The sequence below is a fragment of the Gracilinanus agilis genome, chromosome 1 (genome assembly GCF_016433145.1).
Source record: "Gracilinanus agilis isolate LMUSP501 chromosome 1, AgileGrace, whole genome shotgun sequence".
NCBI lineage: Eukaryota > Metazoa > Chordata > Mammalia > Didelphimorphia > Didelphidae > Gracilinanus > Gracilinanus agilis.
The window spans coordinates 692,418,347-692,446,008 of NC_058130.1; the positions used below are offsets into that span (position 1 = coordinate 692,418,347).

The following is a 27,662-nucleotide window of genomic DNA, read 5'->3' on the forward strand; positions in this document are numbered from 1 at the left end:
TCTCTCTCTCTCTCTCTCTCTCTCTCTCTCTCTCTCTCTCTCTCTCTCTCTCTCTCTCTCTTTCTCTCTTTCTCTCTCTCTCCTTAATAGATGCTTATGGATTAATTGATTGTTTTAATGATAAAATTATTAGGAGTCTCAATACTTTGTGCTACTGGTATGATAAGAAAAAAAGTATTGAATGATGAGTCAGGAAATCTTAGTTTGAATTTTATTTCTGCCTCTGGCTCAATAATTTCTATTTACTTACATCTTGTCCAGCTGGACCTTGTGGACCTGGGAATCCTGGTAACCCACGAGATCCCTGAATAAAAGAAAAAGAAAAGAACCAAATTAAAATATGGGAAAACAAATACATATATACATTATCTATATTTATTTATTTATTTATAGATATAAGCCTTTATGTATGAATGTATAGAATATATTATCAGTCTGTGGAATTTGAAACATGAGGCTATTTTTCCTAACATTATTCTACCAGACCACAAACTCCCATCATTCAATCTCTGTGACTCAGATTTCTTTTTAAACCTATTATTTGCTCTCCCTATTATCTTCAAATCATTCATCCCTCAGTTCTTTCTCTGGCCATTAGCCCTGGATTGACTTAAGTTTCCTCTTTTTTTTTTCTCAAACTAAACCCTATAAACATATAATCATTAATTCCTTTGATTTCATCTTATTCCTAGCAATGATCAAATATATCTTTATATATAAATATCTATGTGCATATATATACATGTATGTGTATATATGTCTTATATAATTATATACATATATATTTTTCAAAATGGAAGGAAAATATGAGTTGTTCTAATACTCAGGAGAATATTAAAAGATTTGAACTTTCAATGTTATTTGTTAAAATATGAAAAGAGCCATAGCAAAGGTCTCCAGCTCATTGAAAGGATCTCTATGGGGGATTAATGAGAATTATTGGAAGAGGATCACATAAAAAGAGGACTAAATGGGTTGCATATATTCCACTAAGTACCCCAACATATTCCCTATGAAATCTAGCCACTATTCAGACACATTGTACTTACTGGTGGTCCTTTTTCTCCTGGTGGTCCAGTGGAGCCCTAGAGGCAAACAGAAGAAGCACAAGAATAAAATATTCCTTGAAATTAGGCTCATGATTTAACCTCAGACAAGGCATTCAGTTTTACCACTAATGGAGATGAGCAGGCAGATAGCCTGGATTGGGGTGCAGAAGAGAGGAGAAGACAGTGTACTGGGAGGATATATGTACCCCTGAGAAGCTCTTCAACTTTGTATGGTGGGTGGTCTTGTAACTGAAAGGCAGTAGTTTGGGTTTCCAAAAATTTCATGATTTAAGGCATATTTTGGGGAATTAGAATGTGAATTAAATCACTTGGGGTTGGGATAGCAATGAGATCTTTCCAAGAGGAAGTAAAATTTTGGGACAGATTAATGACTGATTTGAATGAAAAATGTTCATTTGTTCACATCAGAACCACTGAATTCACTAGGATGAAAGAGCATCTTACTCATCCTAATTTGGAACTAATGTAAGGCTGTATTTGGCAACCTCTGGGCCACTGAATAAGCATGTGGGAGAGAAACATAATACAGCAACCAAGTCAATGCAGCTTTTCCTATCAAAATTGTTTTCTACCTAGCTATTTTGTTTTTTTCTTAAATAATAATAATAAAAATAACAATGACTAATATTTTCAGAGTGTCAAGATATGTAAAGTGCCTAACATAACTGATTTTTGCTCAGATCTATAATTCAATGTTTGTAAATACTTTCACATGTAGGAAAAACCCTTTACCAATGCCAATCAACAACTTGTTGGCAACTGAAATTCTAGTGATAAATAAGTCTTATTATTGGGCTGTCAAGAGGAGAGTGAAAAGGTAAGTGTCTTGTCACTATTCAGACAGCTTGTGTGAGTGAAAGAAGTAAGACTTGAAAACAGGCCGTCTTGATCCAAAGGTCAGCTCTCTATCCTCTATAGCACGTGGGTTCCAATGATCTCATTCCATAATTATTAAAATTTGATTCAAGCTTTATTAAACATTATATTTAGAAAGCTGGCCTTGAAGCCAGGAAGACCTGAGTTCTAGTCCTGTTCCTGAAATATACTGGCTGTATGGCCCAGAGTAAAGCACTTAAACATAGCTCTCTAAGGTTATAAATTGCAGAGAAGTTGCTAATCTTCATTAGTAAAAGGAGTTTCCTTACCTGGTAATTCCTTGTATGAATAAAATTGTAGATCTAGTGCTAATATTTCATATGCTAATTATTGCCATAAGTATTTTGAGTACGGACAAAAAAGGAACAATCTTTCCTATGAATGAGCATACCAAATGAGTAAAGTAAATAAAAAGTATTTTCAAAGTGATGGAAAATAACTCTACTGGGATAGTATAGTTGATCCTGCATAGTCTGGATTTTGAATCTACTACCCCAGAATTTATTCATGTGTGCAAGCCAGGTCCCCACAAAGTTGCCCTTGGTATTTTTATTTTACTTGTTTGCCATTTATTTTAAATTCAAATTTCTTGCAGTTATATGTAAAAACAATTTCCAACATTTTTCAAAGAATAGTGAGTCTCCAATTTTCACCCTTCCTTACCAGCCTCTCAACTCCCCACCTTCAGATGGTAAGCAATCACATATAGATTTTTACATATGCAGTCATGTAAAACATTGTTTCCCAAATTAATCCCTTAGTGGAAGGAAACTCAAATAAAAAAAGTAAGAAAAAAATGAAAAAATTGCTTTAGTCTTGATTCAGATTCCATCAGTTCTTTTCTATGGAAACAGATGCCATTTTTTATCATGAGTACTTTGAGATAGCTAAGTTAATCACAGTTGTTCATTGTACAGTATTTCTGTCACTTTGTACAATATGCTCCTGGTTCTATTTATTTCATTCTGCTTTGGTTCATGTAAATCTTTCCAGGTTTTTCTGAGCTTCTGCTTATTTCTCACAGCACAATAGTATTCCATTACAATCATAAACTGTAATTTGCTCATCAGTTCCCCATTGATCGACAACCCTTCACTTTCCACTTGTTTGCTCCTGCAAAAAAAAAATATTCTTGTACATATAGATCCTTCTCCTTATTTTTTATCTCTTTGGGATGGTTCAAAGGATATGCACTACTTTATAGCACTTTGGATACAAGTCCAAATTGCTCTCTAGAATGACTGAATCAGTTTACAACTCTCCCAAAGGTGCATCGATGTCTCAATTTTCCTATATAGCCTTCAAGTTTTGTCATTTTCCTTTTTTATCACAATAGTCAAACTGATAGGTGGTACCTCATAATTGCTTTAGTTTGCATTTCTCTAATTAATAGGAATTTAGAGTGTTTTTTGCATGACTATATATAAAGAGCAAGCTTTAATTACTTTGAGAATTGCCTGTTCACATCCTTTGACCATTTATCAATTGGGGAATTACTTGCATTCTTATATATTTGAATCATTTCTTTATGTATTTGAGAAATATATCCTTTTTTAGAGAGAACTGTAAAAAAATTACACCATTATGATTCTATAGTGGGGGCAGGCAGATGGCTCAGTGGATAGACAGAGCTAGAGACAGGAAGTTCTGGGTTCAAATATTGCATCAAACACTTCCTAGTTATGTGACCCTAGGCAAGACACTTACCCTGAATTGCCTGGTCCTTACTGCTCTACTGCCTTGAAACTAATACTCAGTATTGATTCCATTATGGAAAATAAGGATTAAAAAAAAGACTATAGTTGCCTTTCCTGAGTGTATCTAGTTTGTCCTTGGCTTTCTATGTAGCCACTGCTGCCAGTCACTGTTATTTTGGGAGATGCTGCTAAGACTCCGATGAGAAGTCCAAATCTTTCAGATGTTTCAGAGTGTGAAAGCTCTTCCTCTATAGTCTGGCAGTTTGGAACGGGGAGAGGGAGGATTCCAAAGCTCTTCACCTCCCCCATAAACAAATGATTCCCCCTCAGAGACTTGACCAGAACTCTTTTCTCTTGGCTCACCACTCCAATGCTGGGATCCAATCTAGCTCTCTCCCCCTCAACTTTGACTACTGTCCTCCCATAGGAAAATTTCCCCAACACTTCTTCATTCCAGGGCTTTCCCTCTTTTGTTTGCTCCTTATCTTACATATTGCTTGCTTTGTATATATTTGTCTTCATTTAATCTACTCTACTGGATTATAAGTTCCTTGAGAGTGGACTGTCTTTTGCCTCTTTTTTTGTATTCTTAGCATAAAGTTGGCATTTGGTTGTTGTTGTTCAGTTGTTTCAGTCATCTCCAACTCTTTGTGAGCCTGTTTGGGGTTTTCTTGGCAGAGATACTGGAGTGGTTTGCCATTTCTTTCTTCAGCACATTTTAGAGGCAAACACGGTTAAATGACTTATACAGGATCACCCAGCTAGTAAGTGTCTGAGGCCAGGTTTTAAGTTAGGAAGATGAATCTTCTGGACTCCAGGTCCCATGATCTATCTACTGTATCACCTAGCTGCTCTGCTTGGCATATAGTAGATGCTTATATGTTGATTGATTGGTTTCTTATTTTATACAAAGCTCCACAAGGTATGACTGAATCTTTTCAGTCAACTCCAATATACTTATTTTATAGCATCATTTCATTTCATCTAGTGGCTGGGAACATTCTACTCCTTCTCAATTTGATAAAGTTATTCACATTTAGTTCAATGTCCTTGAACTCATAGACCATGTAGTAGAGGAGACAAGGCACAAGGTGCAAGTACCTAGTCTATGAGTCCATCATCAGTCTTATTCATCTCCAGAGCAACACTTTATGGGCACAAGACCTTGTGCAAGAGAGATACTTCCTGAATATTCATGGAATTAAATGGAAGGTTATCCTGGAAAAAAACTCACAATATGAGAAAGTTCTGGAGAGCGTTAGTTACCACTGGTGAAAAGCACTTTCTCTCTCTCTCTGTCTCTCTCTCTGTCTCTCTGTCTCTGTCTCTGTCTGTCTCTCTCTCTGTCTCTCTGTCTCTCTCTCTCTGTCTGTCTGTCTCTCTCTCTCTCTCTCTCTGTCTCTCTGTCTCTCTCTCTCTCTCTGTCTCTCTCTGTCTCTCTCTCTCTCACACACACACACACACACACACACACACACACACACACACACACACACACGAGATTCTTGATCCACTGAAGAAATGTTGAAATGAGGATCAAAATGTGAAAAACCTGAGTTCAGACCCCTCTCCAATCACTTAATAGCAGCTTGACCTTGAGCAAGTCACTCCTTTTCTTGGCCCAGTTTCCTCCTTTGTAAAATGAAAGGGTTGACTTAAGAGGCTTCTGAAATCTCATTCAGCTCTAAATATAGGATCCTTTATGTCAAGGACCTATGATTTTATCAACAAGGGAACTTCTCCTATCAGTCAGACCCTAAACCATCTCTAACCTCCTAGATTGTAGGTAGAGCTGCTTGAAGTTTGGGGAAATCAAATGACCTGCCAGACCATGGTCACAGAGCTCCAAAACCTTAAGAGAAGGCTCTGAAGTGATTCCTTTCTCACACCAAGCCTTGAACTTTATCCATGATTGTCCAATGCCTTTATCTTGGCCAATGTAATTCCATTCAACAAAAGATTTTGAGCAGTCCCTTGGAAACAACTATACTTTTATCTATGTGTTGTTCACTGGAAAAGACATCAGACTTGAAGTCAGAAGAGAAGCTACATAAAGGCCTGGAGAAGGGAGTACTTGGGTAAAAATTTGGCCTCAGAGACATTCTATCTGTGTGACCCTTGGCAAATCACATTACCTTAACTGCCTGGCTCTTACCACCCTTCTGTATTGGTATCAATATTTAAAATTGATTCTAAGGCAAAAGGTAAGGGTTTAAAAACAAAGAGTAAGCTCTTGCCCTTCAAGAGTATACAAATGTATTAAAGATGATAAGATAAATATTAATATTTTTATAAATTGTAATATTAAATATATATGTATATAAAGAAATACTTATTTCATTATAAAATATCATACATATAAATAAAATACAAAATGCAATACTTTTAAAATAAATTTATTGTTATAAATAAAAATATTAAACATGACAAGGTAAATAATTATAGAAGGCCATCTAGGCTAAGTGACCAATTCAGAAGAGTAGAGGAGATCAGAGTAGGGAGGAAGAAACCCATGTGTTATTATTCTTGTTTGGTGACCCTGATATCCTCTAAGACATGAGTTTGAGGGAAAGAGTATCCATTTTAGAGAATCCAATTCAAAGTAAGATTGCCAGGAGGGCCTTTAGAAAGGAAAAAAAAAGGTTACTGCTAGTGAGAGGAACCAGGATGTAGTAAGAAAAACACCAGATTTAGACTCTAAAGATGTGTGTCTGGGTCACTATCATGTCCACTTATACTGGGTAAGACATTCCTCTCCCTGAGTTTCTATTCAGATCAATTCAATTCAATCCAATAAATCTTTCTTAAGATCTATACTGTATGCCTGGCATTGTGCTAGGTGCTAGTGATAGAAAGACAAAAAAAAGCAATTCCCGCTCTCAATAAGCTTACATTTGATGGGAGGAAATCAAGTGAGTAAAAAAGATTGTAATAATTATACTAGCTTCCTTCTTCATTTATTGAGTGTTAAATAAAATAATGGCTGATGAAACCATTCTGTAAGCCATCCAGCACTTCCCAAACATTAGCTACATTTAGAGATGGGAAAAAGTTAGTGGGATTTTGTGGCACGGTGGAGAGGAACTCCAATCTCTCCCATCCATACCTGGGGCAAAATTATCCTGAAGCACTAAAGATTTATACAGTAAGATTAGAGGTAGCCCTGAGATGACAAGAGCCCACCCCCCTTTTTTAAGGAGCTGGCTCATAAATAGAATCAAGAAACCAAACAACTGTCTTAACAGTTATTATTTTGTCAAGTATAATGGGGGTAGAGCTGGCAGATAGAATCAAAGCAATCTGGCTTCCATTCCCATAGCAAAAACCACCAATACGTGCTAGAAAACTATTTGGAGGATTCTACAATAAGGAGAAAATCAGTATCTTCAAACCAGTATCTTCTGGGATAGAATGCACTGAAAAAAACAAATATTCTACTCAGGTGTTTCCTGGAATGTGTTTCTTTCTGTAAGGATAATTCATATTTCTGTTGCATTCTGTAATTTTAAAGGCATTTTTTTCTTAAAAAAAAAGTAACTTGGAGCATAAATGACACAAGTATCAATAACTTTTATTTTATAGGTGAGGAAAATGAGGCTGGGATAAGACAGGATTGGAATTTTTATTTGTATAGGGAAGTCCTGGTGAGCCAACTCTTTCAGTAACTTCTATTTAATTTAGAGTCATAAAGAATTGCCTAGGGGCACTGAGAATTTAAATAGCTTGTTCTGTGAGACCTAGTCAGTACATGTCAAAGGTGTTTTAAGGCCTTCTGCCCCAAGTAGAGAGCTTTTCCTCTTAAACCAAAGTTTCTATGTGCCTCTCCCTCTCCATCACTTTCACCTCATCTCACCTTTGAACTTCTTTTCTGTCCTCAATTCCTGGGACATAGAGGCTCAGGCCAGCAGCCAGAGAAAGGACATGTGAAATCTGATAACCGAAGCCCAAGTTGAAGTTCAATAAGTCTCAAGCAGTGGAAATATACTGAAACAAAATTGGATTTACAGCCTCTTAGGTGGACCAGGCAAATTGCTTTTCAGCTGGTCCCTCTTTGAGAGGGGTGTTTTAAAAGTGATTTACAATAGTCCTTTTGCAGTGAGGTATGGTTGATTGTTTCCATCTTATATGAAACTAAGCTAGATGGACCTACAGATAACCTTGGTTGGGTTATGCAAATAATAAAACCATTTGATATCACAATTTCAGTATGGAAAGATAGTATGGTACAATGGAAAGAGAACTATGTCTATAACAAGGGTTCTTAACCTGGAACTTCCAAGGAGTTCATGAATATATTCCAGGGTGTTCATGAAATTGGATAGGAAAAATTCATAATTTTATCTTCATTAATACATCATTGAAATTTAATATTTCCTTTCATTATGAATACAAAGGTGAAACATTATGCTTAGAAGGGCTTAATCAAAAGGTCAATGACATGGGAAATATTAAGAATCCTTGATACTTTTAGGACACCCTAAACCTAGGTTCAAAACCTAGTTTACATGGTATGCCTTTTGGAAGGGCAAGTAGAAGTATTATATTTTTATTCAAATTATAGAATTGTAGATTCTATTTATTAGAATTTATTTTATATTAATTATTATGCATTATATTATAATATATTAATAAATCCTATATTAAATAATATATAATACATTAAAGTATACAATATATTAAAAATAATGTGTCTATTAGAATTTTAGAATTAGAATTAGAAAGGGAAATAGAATTATAGAATTTAGAAGCATAGTATTTGGGGCTGGGAGGGATCTTTGAGATTGCTGAATCTAAACTCATTATTTATGAGGCCAAAAGAACAGAAGAGAATTGCTCAAATTCTCATGAGTGTTAAAGTTGGGCCTTCAAATCAGGTCCCTTGACTCCAAATCTAATGGCTTTCCATTATATGGCATGACTTCCATTGCCTTTGAGCTCTAAAATGAATAACCACCCAACCTAGTAGATATGCTGCCAGTACTTTATCTCTTTGAAACTCAGTTATCTCATCAGTAAAAATAGGAATTGTAATTATGCCTTAAGGGCCAGCTAGGTGGTGAAAGTAGATACAGTGCCAGGCCTGGAGTTGGGAATACTCCTCTTTCTGAGTTTATATGCTGTTTCAGACATGTACTAGCTCTGTGACCTGAGGCAAGTAATTTAAGCCTCTTTGTCTCAGTTCCTCATCTGTAAAATGAGCTGGAGGAGGAAACATTCCAGTATCTTTGCCAAGAAAACTCTACATGGGGTCATGAAGAGTCATACATGACAAATGAGTGAACAACAATCATGCCTAAGGCAAAGTATTTTATAAACTTTAAATATCTATGAAAATATAAGCTATAATCATAGCTGTTATTCTTTTTTTTAAACAATTAACTTCTATGTTTTGGCTCCTTGGTGGAAGAGTGGTAAGGGTGGGCAATGGGGGTCAAGTGACTTGCCCAGGGTCACACAGCTGGGAGGTGTCTGAGGCCAGATTTGAACCTAGGACATCCCATCTCTAGGCCTGACTCTCAATCCACTGAGCTACCCAGCTGCCCCCCATAGCTGTTATTCCAAGAAATTTTAGTTCCTTTCAGTGCTCAGCACCACCTTCTACCTAAGTCCTTTCTTGATTCTTCCAGTTGCTGGTACCTCCCCAAGCAATTTGCCTTATGGTAATTTGTATATATTTTGTATATACTTTTCTACGTATCTGAATTCTAGAGAATGTAAGCTTCTTGAAGACCGTTGTTCATTTTTGCCTTCATACTCTCAGTGATTAGCACGGGGCCTGGCCACTAAATGCTTTTTGAGCTATTGATCATCTTATCTGGTGTGAGGTATACTAAGGCACTTTAGTGCCTTGACTGGTATGGGATGACCATTCCTGATGGTCAAAAGATCCAGCGTACACCACACGATCAGTGGATAATTTGCCTTGGATAAGTCTTATTGGCTTTCTGAGTCAGCCCTTACTGTTTCACATTGCCTTGGGTCATTTAAAGTCGGAATCACAGAAGTTTAGATTAAGAAGTGACCTCAGAGTTCCCCTAGTCCCACGTATACCTGAATAGGCATCTTGACTCTAAGGAACCCTAAAGACCAGGAATCTGCTTGGTGACCTTCAGTAATAAGGAAACACATTAACTTCCAAGGCAACTCTTACTGTCATGATACTTTTTCCTTATACTGAGCTGAAATCAGCTTCTTCAATGGCAAATATTATTTCTAATTTTGTCCTTAGGGTCTAAGAAGGAAAAAAAAAATCTGACCTCTCTTTCACGAGGCAGTCTATCAAAGCATTGTCTCTTCCTCAATCTTTCTTTTGCCAGTCGAAATATCTTCCCTTTACTTAGATTTCCTTGGTTCTGTCAGGTCCCCATTCCTGGCATCATAACACCAAGCTAGTCACATCATGTTACTTCTTAGCCCTCATACCTGAGCTTCTTCTCCTGACTTCCCTTCTGCCTGAATCCTGAACATCCTCCATCAAGCAGATCGCTGGTCCAGCTGGGATTATGCTGCTCTCTGCTGGCCGCTGCAAAAATTGCTAATGAAAGAAGCATCTCTTCACTCCTTTGGCCTGGACCAGTCCAAGCTCCTTTCTCAAACTGCTCTCCGCCCTGCACTATGATGCACAGGCATTATCTTTGAGTTGTCTCCCACAATTCATAGCCTGTAGGTTTCAGGGTTTACAAAGTAATCTCTTCACAATACTCAATGCTGCCAGGTAGGTTCATCATTATCTCACAAAGAAAGAAACTATTTGGTTTAAATGTCAACAACTCCAATTCAAGGTCCACGGATACCCCGACAGTTCCTGACATCTCTGGAAAATACCTCATATATATTTTGTATTTATTTATCTGTGCACATGTGGCTTCACCTCCACAGAAAGGAAGTGTTTTCAAGGGCCTGCTCTGTCTTGATTTTTGTCTGTCTCCCCAGCACACAGAATTCTGTTATATAAGAGGTACCAAAAAATGCACGTTGATATGAACGAAAATGATGTGAATTATTGTTCACATGCACAAAGCTAGTAAGTGTCAAGGCCAGATTTTGAAGTTGAGTCTTCTTATGCCAAAACTAGTTCTTTTCTGCACCGTATTTTTGGCACTGCATTTCAGCACAAGGGGGTTAGGAATGATTTAGATGCAAAGGACCTAAGAATAGCTTCACTGAATCTTAGAATTGGAAAGGACTTCATAGGTCATCTATTCCAGACTCCAGACTCTTAGCCAATGCATGAATCATCTCTACAGCATACCAGATGAATGAGCATTCAGCTATTGCGTTAACACCTCCAGTAACAGGTGACTCACTACTTCTTTTGAACTTCAGTGGCATTTTTTCTATAGTTCTCTCTCATTTTATATTTATATATTCATTATAATTATATGTACAGTTATATATATTTTGTATTTATGTGTATAGTTATTTGTTATTTATATATAGTTATTTGTGTTATTTATATATGTATACAGTTATTTATTTTATTTACATATATAGTTATTTATTTATATAGTGTTTATATATACTATTCATTATATATATTATGTATATTTGCATATATATACATATAGTTAGTTAGTTAGAGATATTTAAATGCACACATACAAGATCCACTTGTATAATACTCACTCAATGAAGCCTATTGATGCCCAGGTCAGAACTGACTTTTTCCTACCTCAGACTACAGGATGCTTTGTTTGCACCTTTCTTAATACTCTACAATGTTCCACTTTGCATTTTAATTATTTTTGTGTTCATTTTTCTCTATCAATAAACTCAGGAGGGCAGTGTTTGTAACCAATTCACGCATGTAATATTCACTTAATACATTTTTTTTGTTGAATTGCATTGAATTTGAGATCTTATTGCTATATTGCTGTCTGGGGACAGGTAATAAAATTTCATTATTGTCTGCACCTCCCCTGTTCTGCTGCTTTATATGAGTTGCTCCATATAGTAATTATATGGAATAATAGATAAATGAATGAATGACAAACCATATGAACAACACTTATAACCAGCAAGAAGGATGGCATTCAGGGCAGAGTGTTCCTTTGTATCCCTTGAAATACCAAGTACGGTGACTTAAAGCCTTAAAGGTTTTAATCAATGGTTATTGAATAGCAGTGGTTTGGGCACTTTTTATTCACTTCAGTAGCTGGGAATATAGCAGAAGGAAGGGAGTCCTGGATATGGGTTCAGTGGATGAGAGTTCGAGTCCTTGAATTGCTATTTATTTATTAGCAGTGCAATCCCAAACAAGTCATTTCTCCTAAGACTCAGTGTTCTTATCTACAACATGGAGATAGTAGACAATGATATTTTTCCAAGCTGTTGCAAGGAACAAGTGAAACAACATTTAAGAAGCTCTTGACAAGTCCTGAAGCATAGTATAAATGTGGAATTTTAGGAGGAAGACAGGCCCTACAAGGATGTTCAAATAGTTTCTAAATCATTGCATTCTTAGTAACAGTTTTAACATAAATTCCATTTCTTTTATATTTTAATCCTTTAAAAAATTTTGATTCATGCATGATAGATAGAGTAAATCTATTAACAAGTATATCTGACTATTCAGAAGATTCTATTTCTTCCATTATCCAATAGTATGTTTTTTCTTAGTCCCTCATGGATAGGGAAGGGGAAGAGAGGACTCACTGCTTACTTATATCCACACACTTAATACTAGCCAGAGTAGAAGGCAAGATTCAAGAAAATTGGAGAGGACTAGTCATTCTTAGTAGAGAGTATTCATGAAGAAGGGCAAGAATAACACTCATGGCCTCATATTTCTAAACAGAAGTACACAAAGTATGAGTAATAAAGACATTGAACTAGAGACAAAGAAGGCGAAGTGTTAGAATCACAGGATTTTGGAATTGGAAGGACTTTATTATCTAGTCTAATTGCTACCTAAAACCAGTAAAACATGACTGTGTATCCTGCCAAGAACAGAACACAGATTTTTGTAATCTCTGAAATAGAGGGGTAATAGTCCATCTGTGTAGAATTAGAAACTATGCCATTCTTGATTCAAACCAAGATCCCATTAGATTTCTTGACTGGTATACCACACTGTTGACTCAAGGAGCTTTTTAGACTAACTGCTGACTTGCCCTGCTTCCCTTATCTTGTGCTTGTGAAGTTGATCTCCTGAACTCAAGTATTACTTACATCATTCACTATTTAATTTGATTATATCAGATTTGGCTCAATGTTCTACCCTGTCATAATATTTGAACCCTGAATTTGCCATCCATCATGATGCCTTCCAGCTTTGCAATATCTGCAGATTTGTGGAGCTTTATCAATGCCTTTATTAAAAGCACTGATAAAAATGTTACAAAGAATAAGGCCAAACACAAATCCCTGAGGCATTTCACGAGATTTCCTTCTAAAATCATAACAAATCTTTAATAATAACTTTTTATGTTTAGCCATTTAACTAGTCATAAAGCTGTTTAATTTATCTATTGCCCACCCATGCCTATTTTTTCCACAAAAATTATAAGACAGGTTTTGTTAAACTGATTTATTTAGACAACTCCCCTTTCCTACTCATTGAATCATTTCTTTTTATGGCTTCAAAATTTCATTTGTCATTTATTTTCATACCTTCTGGACTGATTTCTAGAGAATTTTTGTCCATAAAATTTTAATTATTCTTTCTCTGAATCATTTCAAATCTGTTTTTACGAATCTAAGGTGCATGTGAGACAAGGCATGATTTTACTCCCATTCTCTAGTACAAGTGTGAAAATGGAGTTTCTGTTTCACTTCAATACTCTCATCATTTCCACCCCAGAAACCATTTCCTCCCTTAGTGAAAATTGAATCCAAAATTGAATTTCCTATTTTGGATCCTTTCACCTTTTAAATTATGAAATTATAATTAAGGAAAGTTAAGAAATTAGCAGATGCTCTGCATTTGGCAGAAAGCTCCAGCAGATATCTTGATAGCTGAAGTTCTCTGTCATTGTTGTATCATGGTTCGGTGTTAGATTTGTGATTTTCTTTCTCTGCAGGCTGTCTATGATACACTCTGATGACAACACAATTTATAGCTTCACTAAATATTTTCCATTAAAACTGACTCCTCTGTTTCATGGATCTTCATACATGAGTATTATGTGTCCACAGGCAATGTTACACCATTTATTCCCATATTTTTCTTGAATAAGATTTATCCTTCAAAAGCTTTGTTCTAGTCAAGAATTTTGTGCCACCAAATCTCAGTGATGCTTATGGATTCAATTTGATATCTTCATATTGAAATCTTTAGTTCATCTTGTTTGTTATCATATTTTATGTACTTGTGTGTTTAGGTACTTAGACACAAGTTTTTATTCTTTTTTTCTTTGGGTTTTACTTAATTTTTTTTCTCCAGTGAAGCTCTGGCTATATCAATTGCTATTTTTCTTCCTAAATCATAACATGATCTAGCTTGGAGTTTACCTGTGGTTAGTTTTCTTCCTTCCACTTTCTTCTTATTTTAAAGCTCCTTTGATTAGATTTGCAAGAATCTAAGTAAACAGTTACTGGTATTGTGATCGATTGCTTTCCATTATTGACCAGAAAAAAACAAACATATCATAAGCCATGGCCCAGAAAAACATCCATTTTCAACACCATTTTTTAAAGTAAGTATTCAATTTTCAAATCTATCTCTTCTGAATCTCTTGGTTTTGATGGACAGCAGTGACATGAAAACACCATTTGGGTCACTAAAGTCTTTACTTACATAATCAAGACTTGATACTTTTTAGGAATGTGTTCTTGATTCTTTCTGATAATATCATTTATGTGCATGTGGATTATCAGGAAATGGGTGATAGTTGTCTGTTTTAAAAAGATTTGATAATTTCAGTCTTGTATCAGACACATGCCACAGAAATAAAACAGTTTTCTTTGTAACTGCTGTCAGAGAAACACATATTCCTCAGTACTTCTTATGAGAGCATCACTAACCACTCCTACTTGTCTCTTCATCCTTTGATCTTTAGTAGACGATTTTTTACTTGTCAACAACTGTGAGATTACAGTGTGATTCTTTAGAAGACAAGTAGCTGCTTCTCTTCAAAATGTTTGAGCCCTTCCACTTGAGGAAAGACTTCTTTACTTTTTTTTCTTTCTAATCATTAGTATTAACTGCAGGCACTGATGTGAACTCAATGACCTGGATCCAATTTCGAATGTCATTTAGTCCTTTAAGACCTCTTGGGGAGCAAGGTAAAAGAATGATTCACAAATACTACATAAACAGGGAGATGGGCAATATTTTTTCCAGAGTTTTCAGTTTTCTGATTGCTTTTTCCTTGGAGTAGCATCTCTTCAGAGATTTTTGTAAACTGAGGCAAAGAAGTAGCAGGAAGAAGCTTCCAGGGAGTCCAAACTTTTCCAATATGGCCAAGAGCATAGCATTGGTATTGCTGATTGCTGACTGAGCAGCTATAATCAGGGGAATTCAAAGCATGAATTGAGACCTCTTAGCAAAGCTGTCCACATACGTGAGGCAGACCTCAATTGGAGGTCCAGACCAGATGGGAGTAGAGTGCAGGCAGCCAAAGGAAACAGCATAATGACATTAGCTAACCATTGGGAAACCATCTGGATCAGAGTCAATAAATAATCAATAGACATTAATTAAGTGTCTTCCATTTGGGGCTGCTGGGTGGTACAATGAACAGTGCTAGGAGGAGAGTCAAGATGACTCATCTTCCTGTGTTCAAATCTAACCTCAGATATTTACTAACTGTATGACCCAAGAGTAGTCATTTATCCTTCTTTGCCTCAGTTTTCTCCTCTGAAATGGAAAACCACCCTAGTATCTTTGCCAAGAAAATCTCAAATGGCGTAATGAAAAGTCAAAATGACTGAACAAAACAACGATTTCTATACACTAAACTATTAAACTCTAGAATTACAAAAAGAAGTAAAAGATAGACTGAGCTCAAGGAGTTCACAATCTAAAGGAGCTACAAAAGTGGATGGAATCAAAAAGAATTTTAATTCTCAGATTCCTTCTCAGTCTACTTCTTCAGAGCACTTCCTGAGAAGCCTGTGAATACTTTACACCTTTCCAATTCCTTACCTTTTAGCCCCATCCCACCACCCCTGCTTTAACATTATTGTAACTCTCAAAAGCAGGTTTTTTTTTTAACATTTAATTGGATGTTTAAGCCATCTGATTGTTACGTCCTATGGCCATTAGAGTGCATTGTTTAGTTCTATGAATTTGGAGTACAAGTGCTGTGTTTGAGGGGGTTAATCCGTACCCTGGAAATGGGGATTTGACAGAGTGGATGACAGAGACATTTTGAAGTTTGGGTAATTTTGAATCTATTCCAGACTTTTTCCTTTAGATTTTCTTGACTCTGAAAGAGTCTTAGAGCCAGGAGGGATGGGAGAGATGGTGGGGAAAAAAGCTATTCACAGGGAGCTGGAGCACCATCTGGTGACCAAAGTACAGATTACAAACCCTTTTGTTCATTCATTTGCAGTCTTGTCTGACTCTGTGACCCTTTTGGGGTTTTCTTGACAAAGATACTGGAGTAGTTTGCTATTTCCTTCTCCAGCTCATTTTACTGGAGAAAACTGAGCCAAAGAGAGTTTGACTAAAAGTGCCTGAGGCCAGTTTTGAATTCAGAGCTTCCTGATTCTAAATCCCATGTTCTGTCCAATGTGCCACCTCCTTAGCTGAAAAAAAAATATTGACAGACCAGATGATAGCATGTTCGTTTGTTTGTTTTTTTCTGAAAAAAGCAAAGAACAAGAGAACAAGCCAACAGCGGTCACAGTGGTCACTAAATGTGCCTCCTAATCCTGTGACCAGCACTTACCAACAACTTTAAGACACCTAAGAGCTGGAACCCTGGAATGGAATGACACTATACTAGTTCACCCAGGAGTCAAGAAATGCATCACAGCTTGTTGCAGAGAGAATTTGGGATGACTACTTACCGGAGGGCCTGCCACGCCAATTCCTGGGCCTCCTCTATTTCCAGGTTGGCCAGGCAAACCTGGAGCACCTCGGTCCCCCTAAAATGAAGGAAGAACAAGTTTGAGAGGTAAGTACTTTAAATGGTTAATAATAGTGTTCCACCCACCAAATTCAATCATTTCATCTTCCTACTTAACTGCCTCCTAGCAAGATCCATCTCGTCAATTTTTTTCCTAAATTTTTCTAATTCTACCAACATTATCAAATTGTCCATACACTTAGTTCTTCCTCCTGCCCAGATTTTGATTTTGTCTCTAAACTAGACTGTGCCCATCAACAAAATATTTTGCCTAAATCTGATGATATGTCCCCAAACTCAATCATGGCCTAACTTTGATCATACTTCTCTGAACATTATAAATCTGACTATGAAAAATCAAACCTTAATAACACTACAAATTCTCATAAATCTGGTCTTTGACTCCCTCAGTTCAGACCAGAATCATAGAGATCATCCTAAATTGTAATTCTTATCCAGTACATTAATTCCACTCAGAAAATCCTTGACTAACCTCGTCCATCTCTGAAGACCTTTTTTGTGAGGAGAAACTCCTTACATCTGAAGATAGTCTATTTCATGTTTGGATAGCCTTAGTTTTAAGTCTATTTTTCCTCATACTAAATCCAAATTTACTTCCCTATATCTTCTAACCATTGAACCTATTTCTGCCTTATGTAGCTACATAAATAACTCTACTCCCTCTTCCATATAATAGACTTTCAAAATTTAGAAGGCCATTGTTTTCCTTTCTCCCTCTCATACAAAGCTTCTCTTATTTAGGTTATAAGATCTAGTTCTTATTATAGATTTTCATAAAAATTTTTAAGGGCTTTCACCATCTTGGTCACCATCTTCTATCAGTGATTCCCAAAGTGGGTGCTACCGCCCCCTGGTGGGTGCTGCAGCGATCCAGGGAGATGGTGATGGCCACAGGTGCATTTATCTTTCCTATTAATTGCTATTAATAATAAAAAAATTAATTTCCAGGGGGCTAAGTGATATTTTTTTTCTGGAAAGGGGGCGGCAGGCCAAAAAAGTTTGGGAACCACTGCTCTATATGCATCCCCACTTATCAAAGTCCCTTCTAAAAGTAGCCTCTGGAATTGAACACAGTATTTCAGATTCCTACTTGACCACAATAGAAGATAATGGGATGATCTCCCATACCTCTTCACTCTTTATTCAATCCTAAAATGAACTTTGCCTAAGATTACCTGAATGTTTGGGGGAGCAACATCACATTACTGAATTTCAACTGAATGTTTTCATATCCTCATCACTCAGAGACAACTCATTCCTTAATGAATGGCCTCAAAATTTGGTTTTGGTCTCTACAAAAATATTTCCTCTAATGAGACTAATGACCTAATTGTCCAAATTCAATGGCCTTTTCTAGTATTCATTCTTGATTTTTGTATAGCAACTGACACTATTAGTTACCATCGTCAATATTCTCTTCTCCAATATGTTCTGGTGACAATGCTCTCCTTATTCTCCTTTGTTTCTGACTACTTCTACTGTTTCATTTTTCTTTTAGAATTGTGCTACTCAGATCTTTACTCATATTTCCCCCATTTTTCATCATTCTTGGGTAATCCCATCTATTCAATTATTATCTGCATAGAAATGATGACCAAACCTACATATATCTTTACTCTCTCAGCTAACCAGTGAGCAGTCTCTTGTCTTCAACGAGCTGCTGGGTATTTCCACTTGAGTGCCCTGCCATGAAACTTGTTAGCTTCTTTTCCAAATCTGTCCCTCCTACCAATTTCCTCATTCTCCATTACCTAGACATATCCTCATAGCCAAGTCAAAACAAGAGGACACAGGGAAAATCCAGAGAGCCCTGCTCTAGCTTTGTAGACTTCACAATTCTTAAAGTTTACTATTCTTTAATTCTAAGATGCTATAAATCAGAAAACCTTGATTCTAGCCTCAGTTATGCAGCTATACAACTTTGATCAAGTATAAGTCACTTCTTTAGTCCAGTCTTCAGTTCCTAAGAAAGATAGCATATGTCATATCAGAAAGATCATTGCACTATTGCAGGCAGAAAGACTTGAATTCAAATCCTACCTTAGATACTTACCAGCTGTATAAAAAATGACAAGTCATTTAACCTCCCTCTACTTCAGTTTCTCCATTTGTAAAATCAGGAAGCTTAATCCATTGTCCTCTAAAGGTTTTTTCTACCCTTAAATCTACGCTCCCAAGAACCTCTATAAAATAAGTAGTGTGTGTGTGTGTGTGTGTGTGGGGCACTAGAATGCATCTAAATTCCTTTTTAGCTCTAATATAGTATGCTAATGAATTCTGTATCTTTGCCCAAAAGCAACTTACTTCTGAGAAAATCAAATCTTAAAGTGATTATTCCTATAGCAATAATAGAAATGAAGGGGAAAGAAAGGCTCATTCCCTAGAGTCCAGGTCTCTATTGCTCTCTTCAACATATTTGCTAGTCTTTTGTCCATTTTTATGTGTTATGGGCCATTGGAATTCTAACCCTGTCCAGGGGAACAACTCCCCAGCTTAACAGCTCAGAGTTGCAATACTCAATGGCTTAGATGCTATTTCAGTGGAAGTTAAAATGTAAGGTTAAGAAATAAAAGGCTAAGTGCTTGTGGGACAGAGACAGTAAAGATGCAATGTGTTTACTATCTGTTAAGACACTGGGGAATTGGGGAGGATTTTACTACAAATGAAGCAAAAAAGAAGCATTTCATAGACTTCTGGGTAATCAAATAGGGCATGCCAATGAAGCAACGAGTAAAGAAAAAAATTAGGTTTAATTCTCAAATTTGATGACATTGTTTCCAGCCTTTGACCCTTGACTATACAAGATAAAGGATGTAATTTCCCCCTGTCTGCTGCTTATTCTCTATTTAGTGACACTTTCCCTGCCCCATGTTGTCTGCCTCCCTTTCTGGTGTCACTGAGTGAGCAGCAACAATTAGTTCTAAATCACATCCTCAGAGCCTCATTAAATGTTAGAGCTGGAAGGGACCTCAGTCGATGGGACAAGAGAATAAAGAATGTTAGAGCTGAAAGGAAGGTGGAAACATGGACTTCTAGGATACTTAGTCAATGAACATTTATTAAGCACCTACTATGTACTAGCCATGGTGCTAGGTATAAACAAACAAGCAAAGAAAAGGCAAAAAACATAGTCCCTGCTCTTAAGGGGCTCACAGTTTAATGCAGTAGACAACATGCAAACAACTATGCACAAAAAAGCTATTATACAGAATTAAATTAAACATAATTGAGAGAAGGATGGCACTAGCATTAAGGAGGATTGGCAAAAGGCTTCCTAGAGAAGGTGAGATTTTAGTTGGGATCTTAAGAAAACTAGGAGGGGGAGATAAGTAGGGAGAATTCCAGGCATGGGGGGATAGCCAGAGAAAATGTCCAGAGCTGGCTGCCCGAATGTCTTGGGAAGAGAACATTAAATGTAAGAACTGGAAGAGAAATGTTACAGAGCAGAGAATGAAGAATATTAGAGCTAGAAGAAAGATTTGAGGTTATCCAGTTCACTTTCCAGAGGCTATAATTGAGGGCCAGAGAGGGAGAAATGATTTGCTTAGTCACATATCTTGTTAGATGTAGAGACAGTGTTAGAATCCAAGGTTTCTTGACTGAAATATTATTGCTCTTTCTACTATATCAGGATGCCCCTTAAATTTCACACCAGGATTCTGGATCTGGTAATAATTCTGTTACTTCTGAATGACTGGAATGTGTACTTATTTGCAAATGAGCTGCATGGTGTGTAGGACTAGGATGGGAGTCAGTTTTCTCACTTGCTGTGATCAAGACCCTCTTCCCATTAAGAATAAGAAGAAATTCTCTTTAGACAATATTCTGCACACACTAAGCCCTTTGTATACCTGGATTTTCATAACCCTTTGTGAAGTAGGCAAGAAATTCAACACCCATTTTATAGTTGAGGAAATAAAGGATCAGAATTCGTTCATTGACTTGCTCAATGGACCCCTAGTTAGTAGGGAAGTAGTAAAATAAGGTCTAGCATTCAGATTTTCTGATTCCTAGTTCAGTGTTCTTCCTGTTAGCCTACCCAGTAACAAAAGAATCATTATTTTGGGGCCGGGAATAATTTCGAAGGAACATTTGCCCCTTATAAGTTCCAAGGACATAAGATATTAATATTCTGTCAAATATTGTATGATCAGGGGATGTTTGAAAGTGGTTTCTTCTTAAATCCATTGTTGGAAGACAGGACCTACACATGCCCCTCTGCCTACACACGGAACCACTAAGTTCTTCTCTGATGCCTCATGATTGTACAGGGGTAACCCTACTTACTAGGTTCTGAAAGATATTTGATTTAGAGTTGGAGAGCTCCATAGAGACCATCTAATAAAATGCTTTCCTGTTCTTTGCTTCAGACTATAGCTTCTATTTCCTTCAACTGATTCTCATCAGACATGAGCATAAGGCCCTTCACCATTCTGTTTCTTCTAGATTCTCTTCAATTTTATTAAAGTCCCACCTGAGATATTGGGGAGCAAACTAAGACACATTCTCCGAAGGCAACAGAGATGATGAAAGACAATATTGTATAATGGTTAGAGCCAGGAAGACTTGGACTCAAGCCCCATCTCTAGCACATACCAGATGTGGCTGTGTGGTTTTCACCGTTCAGTATTCTAGGCCAGAACTATCAAACTCACAACAGCAGGCACCAAGAAAACTCTGGAGTGTAGCCCAAATCAGATTAAAATGTAATTGGGAAATGTTTAATAAAATAAAAAAATTAACACAACATAGAGAATGATAACTTATAGTTTTCCAAGTCAATATGCAGTCTCATTTCTATTTGAATTTGATACCACTTGTCTAGGCAACTCTCTAAGACTCCAAGTTTCAGAAAAAAAAGGGGCCTGAATTAATAAAGATATTTTCTTTACCTAGGGGTGCCATGTATTGCACAGTTGTACAGGTCCAATTTTCATCTCAATCTCTATCATATAGGTAATAATTAGTAGAACTAGGATTTTACCCTGCATATTCTCCTAAATCCATTGCTTTTTCTGCCCTTCCCTCTGCAGATGCTTTGGAGAGTCCCAACAAGGTGGGTGCCATTTTCAGCATAGACCCAGTGAGAGCCTGAATCCATTGTAAGATGATTAAACTGACTAAGCATAGAGAGATTCATCACCAGAAAGTCAGCCATCCACCAGGTCATGATTTCTTATTTTCTTTAGGCAACTCATGAAGACCATTTGTGAAGTCATAGAATACTCCGCTTTGGTGGTAGAAGAATTACTAACATTACTAAAAATGCAATTTTTAAAAAAGAAATACCAAGACAAATAGTATCTGGCTTTTTCCAAAGAGATGACTTCACATGGATGTATATTAGAATGACTTGAAATGTTGAGGCTTTCTCATAAGCCTATTTACTGCTTTCCTGAATGAAAATGTCTTACCTTGTGTCCCTGAGGTCCCGGTAACCCAGGTGCACCAGGACGACCCTGGCAAAGAGAACACAGGAAGAAACAAAATTATGACCCAGTCAACCAATGAATAAGAATAACCTGGAGATAACTTTTGTGCTAGGTGATATGGGAAATAAAGAGGAAGGTATGGCCTGGACTCTTAAAAGGCTCATAATGAAACTAGTGACATAAGACAAAAGCATATGGAATATTTTAGGAATCCCTTCCTCTAAAATTACCTTCCATTTACACTGTATAAATCTGGAATGTACCTAATTACTTGTATGTTGCATTACCCAATAAAATGTGAACTCCTTGAGGGGAGAGGATTTATTTTTGCCTTTTAAAAATATATCCCTAATATTTTAACACAATACTTGGAAGTATTAAGTTCTTAATAAATGCTTGTTGACTTAACATATTGAGACAAATTTCTCATGCTTTGCTATCTTTTAATCATATAAACAGTGCAGAGTAGACAAAGAAGTATAGAATTTTAGAGAATGAGATTCAATAAGGTTTATCTAAGGAAAGCTCCCTAGAAGAGGTGGGCCTTAAACTGAATCATGAAGGACCAGAAGGATGTAGAGATGCTGAGGGAGGCAGGATACTCTAGGTGGTGGAGATGGGGTGCACCAAGCTACATAAGTGAGAATGGGACTTATGTCTTTGGGACATCATGAGGTATTAAGTCGGAACTGTACTGTGAAAAAGTGAAAGAGGAAGTTAGATCAGTGACTGATTCTGAGCTAAACAGAGCCTTGAGTATGAGGACACAGAGTTTATAAATGCCCTTGCTCTTGTCTTTTGGGAGGCAAATACATATTTTTAATAGACTAGCGAAACAGAACTATAGAAAACAGAGAAAAGTTTAAGTGTCTGATGAACAGACCACACTGTTGGCAGGTACAACAGACTGTAGAGGCACCAGCAAGTGGGGCAGTGTGTATGAGAACAGATACAGATAATAAAACACATTCATAAGTCAAAGTTGATATCTGGATTTGACACTCATCCGTGCTCTTTCCTGGATTCTGCTCCTGCTTTCCTACTGCTTCGATTCCCCTGATGAGATATTCTGATTTGACCCACCCCATCACTGCTTCCATAACTTGATTCTTTGTTCTAATTCCTGGCTACTTTTTTTCTTTAATTCTTCATCATTGAGATACATAGTAGTTAGTATTCCTGTCCCATAATCCATTCACTACTATCCTTCCACAGATACTTCCCTCTATGAAGAAGTTCTGAGAAAGACGTTATCACTCCTATCACTACTCCAACTCTTCCCCCAGTCAACTTGATCAACCAATGAGCAATCCTGTGGGAGCTTAGCTGTTTTTCTTTTAATATTGACCCATGATATCCATCTCTTGGGACCTTCCATTCTCTTGAATTACATCACACTCCTTCTTATGTAATATTATGAGGTATTCATGTAAATGATGTGCCAAGACTAGACGCTAGCTAGCTACCTTTGTTATTACATTGATGGGGACTTTTTGTAGGAAACATGTTTTTTTTTCACTTATTCAATGGAACTGTAATTTCTTTTAACTACTTCCTTACCTCTCATCCTTTACAAAAACAAAATAAAACAAAACAAAACCTCATTCTCAAACAACCTTGTGATGTTGGATGTGATCATATAACTCAATCATAATCACCAAAAATAAAATTAGAAGACTTTGGGAAATTACTTCCAGCAAATTCTTATCATTGTCTCACATGGCTCCCTGTAACACAGAAGCCATGTGGATTCCCACTTACTGGCTCGCCTTCCTTCCCTTTGCCAGGTGGCCCAGGTTCTCCAGGAGGGCCGGGGTCACCTCTTGGACCAAGGGGTCCTGTCTTTCCTTCTTCACCAGGTTCTCCCTGTAGGTAGCAAAAAAACATGGTTTCAGGTTTAAGATGAACTGCAGAATAAATAGGCAATTATATGGCACCAAAGTACCGGTTTGGAGGCTTCCTCCCCAGGAACTCAGCTTTTTAGGGATCTCAAGAATAATTCAACCACAATTTAAAATATAAACCTACTTTACCATATATTAGAGAAATGGACAACCAATATCTATTTGAAAATATCCTACCACGATGACCTGTTTTTAAAAGTTGATTCTTGTTTTTTATATAAAGAACATTATCTCACCTGAGAACAGTGAATTGTAGAATCAAATAGAATGGATTTTTCTACTCATCTGGATCCAACATTTCTCTTGTGCCTCTTCAACAAATGGTCACCCAACCTCTGCTTAAACACTGCCAGTAACAAATCTTATCTCCTCCCAAGGCAGTCCATTCCAAAGAGGATCATCACTAATTATGACTGAGTTGTTCCTTATAGAGAGGTAAAATCTTCTTCTCAGTGTCTTATCTTAAACCTGACCTTTAAAGCCATGAAGAATGAGGTAGATCCCTCTAAAGACACTCAGACATTTAAAGATCAGTCTTTTCATTTTCCTAGGCTAGAGGTCCCAGCTTCTTAAAAAAAAAATATATATATATATATATACTTATGCTCCTCTTTAAAAATGGTGCCCAGAATTAAACATTAGTAGAGCAAGATTTCATCCAGAGTTTTTTTAATGCTATGCTTCTTTTAATGAAGCCTAAGATTGCAACCAATTTTCTTGTTTGTTCTTATCCTGGTCACCACATCACACTCTAGAATCTTATCCCAGATTGGCCAATAGATCTAAATATTTGGCACTCTGCCATCAAACAAGGTTTCTTTCTTCCTGAACCTGTATAATTGATTTTTAAGCTAAATGAAGAATTTATATCATCTTTGCTAAATTACATTTCACTGGTAAATTGTCTTTTAATTATTATCTACTCCCCTCCCCATTTTTTTCTAAATGAGAGGTAGATGCTATTTTTCTTACCAAAACAAAAATTTTGTTGAGATTAGGAAGAATTCAGAACAACTGTTGTTATTGTTGCGAATTGAAGCCAATTCTTTTTAAACTCTTACGTTCTGGCTTAGAATCAATACTAAGTCTCACTTCTAAGGCAGAAGAGTGGTAAGGGCTAAGTAATAGAGGCCAAGTGACTTGCCCAGGATTATAAAACTAGGAAGTGTCTGAGGTCAAATTTGAATCTAGTACCTCTCATCTCCAGGGCAGATCTCTTTTTAGCTCCCCCTAGAAAATAATTCTAACAAAAAAATCAAATAGACATAAGAAAAATAAACCTCCCAGGAACTATTCTTCCTAGTGTCCTCACTGTAGCTATGTTCTTAACATATAGTGTAAAATTATTGTCTCTCTTTCCAAAAATCAAATTAACCAATACTTTTATAAGCCTCTATGCTTGGTTCTAGAAGTTATCCTACATTTGTGGAATTTCAAAGTACTTTGCACTAGTCATTCATTCAACAAGCATTCAGTAGCTACCATGATGCAAGGATCTATGCTAGGTAGAAACTGTAGGAAAATAATGAGATATATTAGAGTCTAATGCATGTATATTCTAACTAGCATCATATTTATGTGTGCTTATGGTTTTATTTTTGTCTTTTTATTCCTAACACTAAGTATAAAATCCAGCACATGATCAGTTTTCAATAATTGTTTGGTGAACTAAATTTAGTTGAATTCATGCACATATTTTCTATCTATTGCTAGACAATAAGTTCTTAAGGGCAAAGATAATGAAGACTTTATCTTGATAATCACTGAAGAAATCACTGAACATTCGAAAAGCATATTCATTTGGAGGAAACATGAAGGGAGCAGCTCACGAGAATAAGTTTGACATTGAAAGATAGCTGAGATTTTAAATATATGATGGGACATTTGATAGGCTGATTAGCTTTAATGAACTGGTTTTTTCCCCTTTTTTCTTTTTAAATCTGTTATGAGGGATGACTCACAGAGTAATGGAAGAAAGGAGAAATATATTTGGAAGTCAGCATGATATAAATACAGATGTTATTGATAAAAATAGATAATTTAAAACTAAATAAATAAAAGTTATGCTGGGGAGATTAGAACAGGCTAAGAGAAGAGAATAGGCAAGAACTTAGAAAATTTAGAAAAAAAATGAGTCAGAGAATTTGGCTACAATGTAGAGTAAATTCAAGGAAGTGATGAGAGAAAAATCTTAGTTTGCTGCTAAACTTTGAGATTAATAGCAGTGCATTTAGAATTTTCTTCAATTTTGATCTTGTCTTCAGACTTTCATTCTCAGATCTTTGAAATGATGTATTTGTAAAGGCATGGGGATGTACTAGTTGCCTATACAAAAGATACGTCTCAAGACCTTAATTCTATGATCAAGATTTTAAATCACATTCTGATAGAATGTTGCAAATATATGAGAGCCAGTTAATAAGAGTTCTTGAATAGTTAGAACTAGAAAAGATATTAGAACTTGAAAGGTGAGAATACAGAACCTAGAATATTAGACCCTGAAGGGACATTAGACATTATTTAGTTAAACATACTAATTTCATAGAGGGAAAACACTAAGGTTTGCAGCAAAGAAGTGACTTGGCCAAGGTCAAATAGATCACCACTTCTTACCTTTTCTCCTCTCTCTCCAATTTTCCCTGGTGGGCCCATGACTCCAGGTATGCCCTAAAGAGAAAAAAAAGTTAGGTTAGTGCAAAATTAGATTTAAAAATACTCAGGAAAATTGCTTACACATGGCAACCATAGACAGGTAATTAAAATCCTTATGATGTAAAGTCCATCATTATAGACAAATTCCTTTAGCATCTTTCTTTATTAGAGCTGTAGAAAAAAAAACAAAATACCTAGACCACAGTCAGTGGCTAAAGGGAAGGATTGGTATTCACAGCTGTCATCAACAAAGAACATCATATCTTCCTTTCAAAGCACTGCTACCCAATACATTTATTGTCTTGAATACTAATTTTAGTTGATTAGAGCACCTTCATCTGTTCTTATTAACATTGTAGGTCATCCCAAGGATAACATATTCTTTTTAATCATAGTATTGAGATAATATTCGCTGGCATTTTTTGCTCTGTACTTTTTTTTTCAAGAGCCACATACGAAGCTCTAAGGAGTTATATACATATGGGTGGTTCATTATGACTCTTTTTCCAGCAAATACTGCTTCTTCAAATTTTAGTTTCCTCACTTAGAAATTGGGGTTTACCATATATAAATGTTTTGATGAACAAGTGTGTTAAGAGATGAGAAAATTACTTATAAAAAGATAGAAATACTTTAGAAGATATAATTTGAGGCAGCATTTATGGCGTAGCTAGTTGGCACAGTGGACAGAATGCAGGCCCTGGAGTTAGAAAGACTCATCTTCTCGCATTCAAATCTGGCCTCAGACATTTAATAACTATGTGACACTAAGCAAGTCACTTAATCCTGTTAGCCTCTTTTTCTTCATCTGTAAAATAAACTGAAGAAGGAAATGGCAAATTATTCTAGTATTTTTTGCCAAGAATATCCCAAATGGAGTAAAAAAAAGTCAAACACCACTGAAAAATGAATGAATAACAAAATTAGGTAGCACCACTAAAGGGAAGGGGGGAGAGAGAGAGAAAGAGAGAAAAAGGGGGGGGGGAGAGAGAGA

At 36.4% G+C, this 27,662-nt stretch overlaps 1 protein-coding gene across 1 annotated transcript in view; it reads right to left on the reverse strand.

The window, feature by feature from the left end:
- Positions 1-27,662, reverse strand: part of COL22A1 (collagen type XXII alpha 1 chain) — a 506,948-nt gene that overhangs the window by 91,497 nt on the left and 387,789 nt on the right. Inside the window, exons 36-41 of the mRNA XM_044684460.1 lie at positions 26,630-26,683; positions 23,874-23,978; positions 22,095-22,139; positions 16,601-16,678; positions 1,050-1,085; positions 251-304 (exon numbers count right to left, since the gene is read on the reverse strand). Coding sequence (XP_044540395.1) covers positions 251-304; positions 1,050-1,085; positions 16,601-16,678; positions 22,095-22,139; positions 23,874-23,978; positions 26,630-26,683 — 372 coding nt within the window. The remainder of the gene's footprint in view (positions 1-250; positions 305-1,049; positions 1,086-16,600; positions 16,679-22,094; positions 22,140-23,873; positions 23,979-26,629; positions 26,684-27,662) is intronic.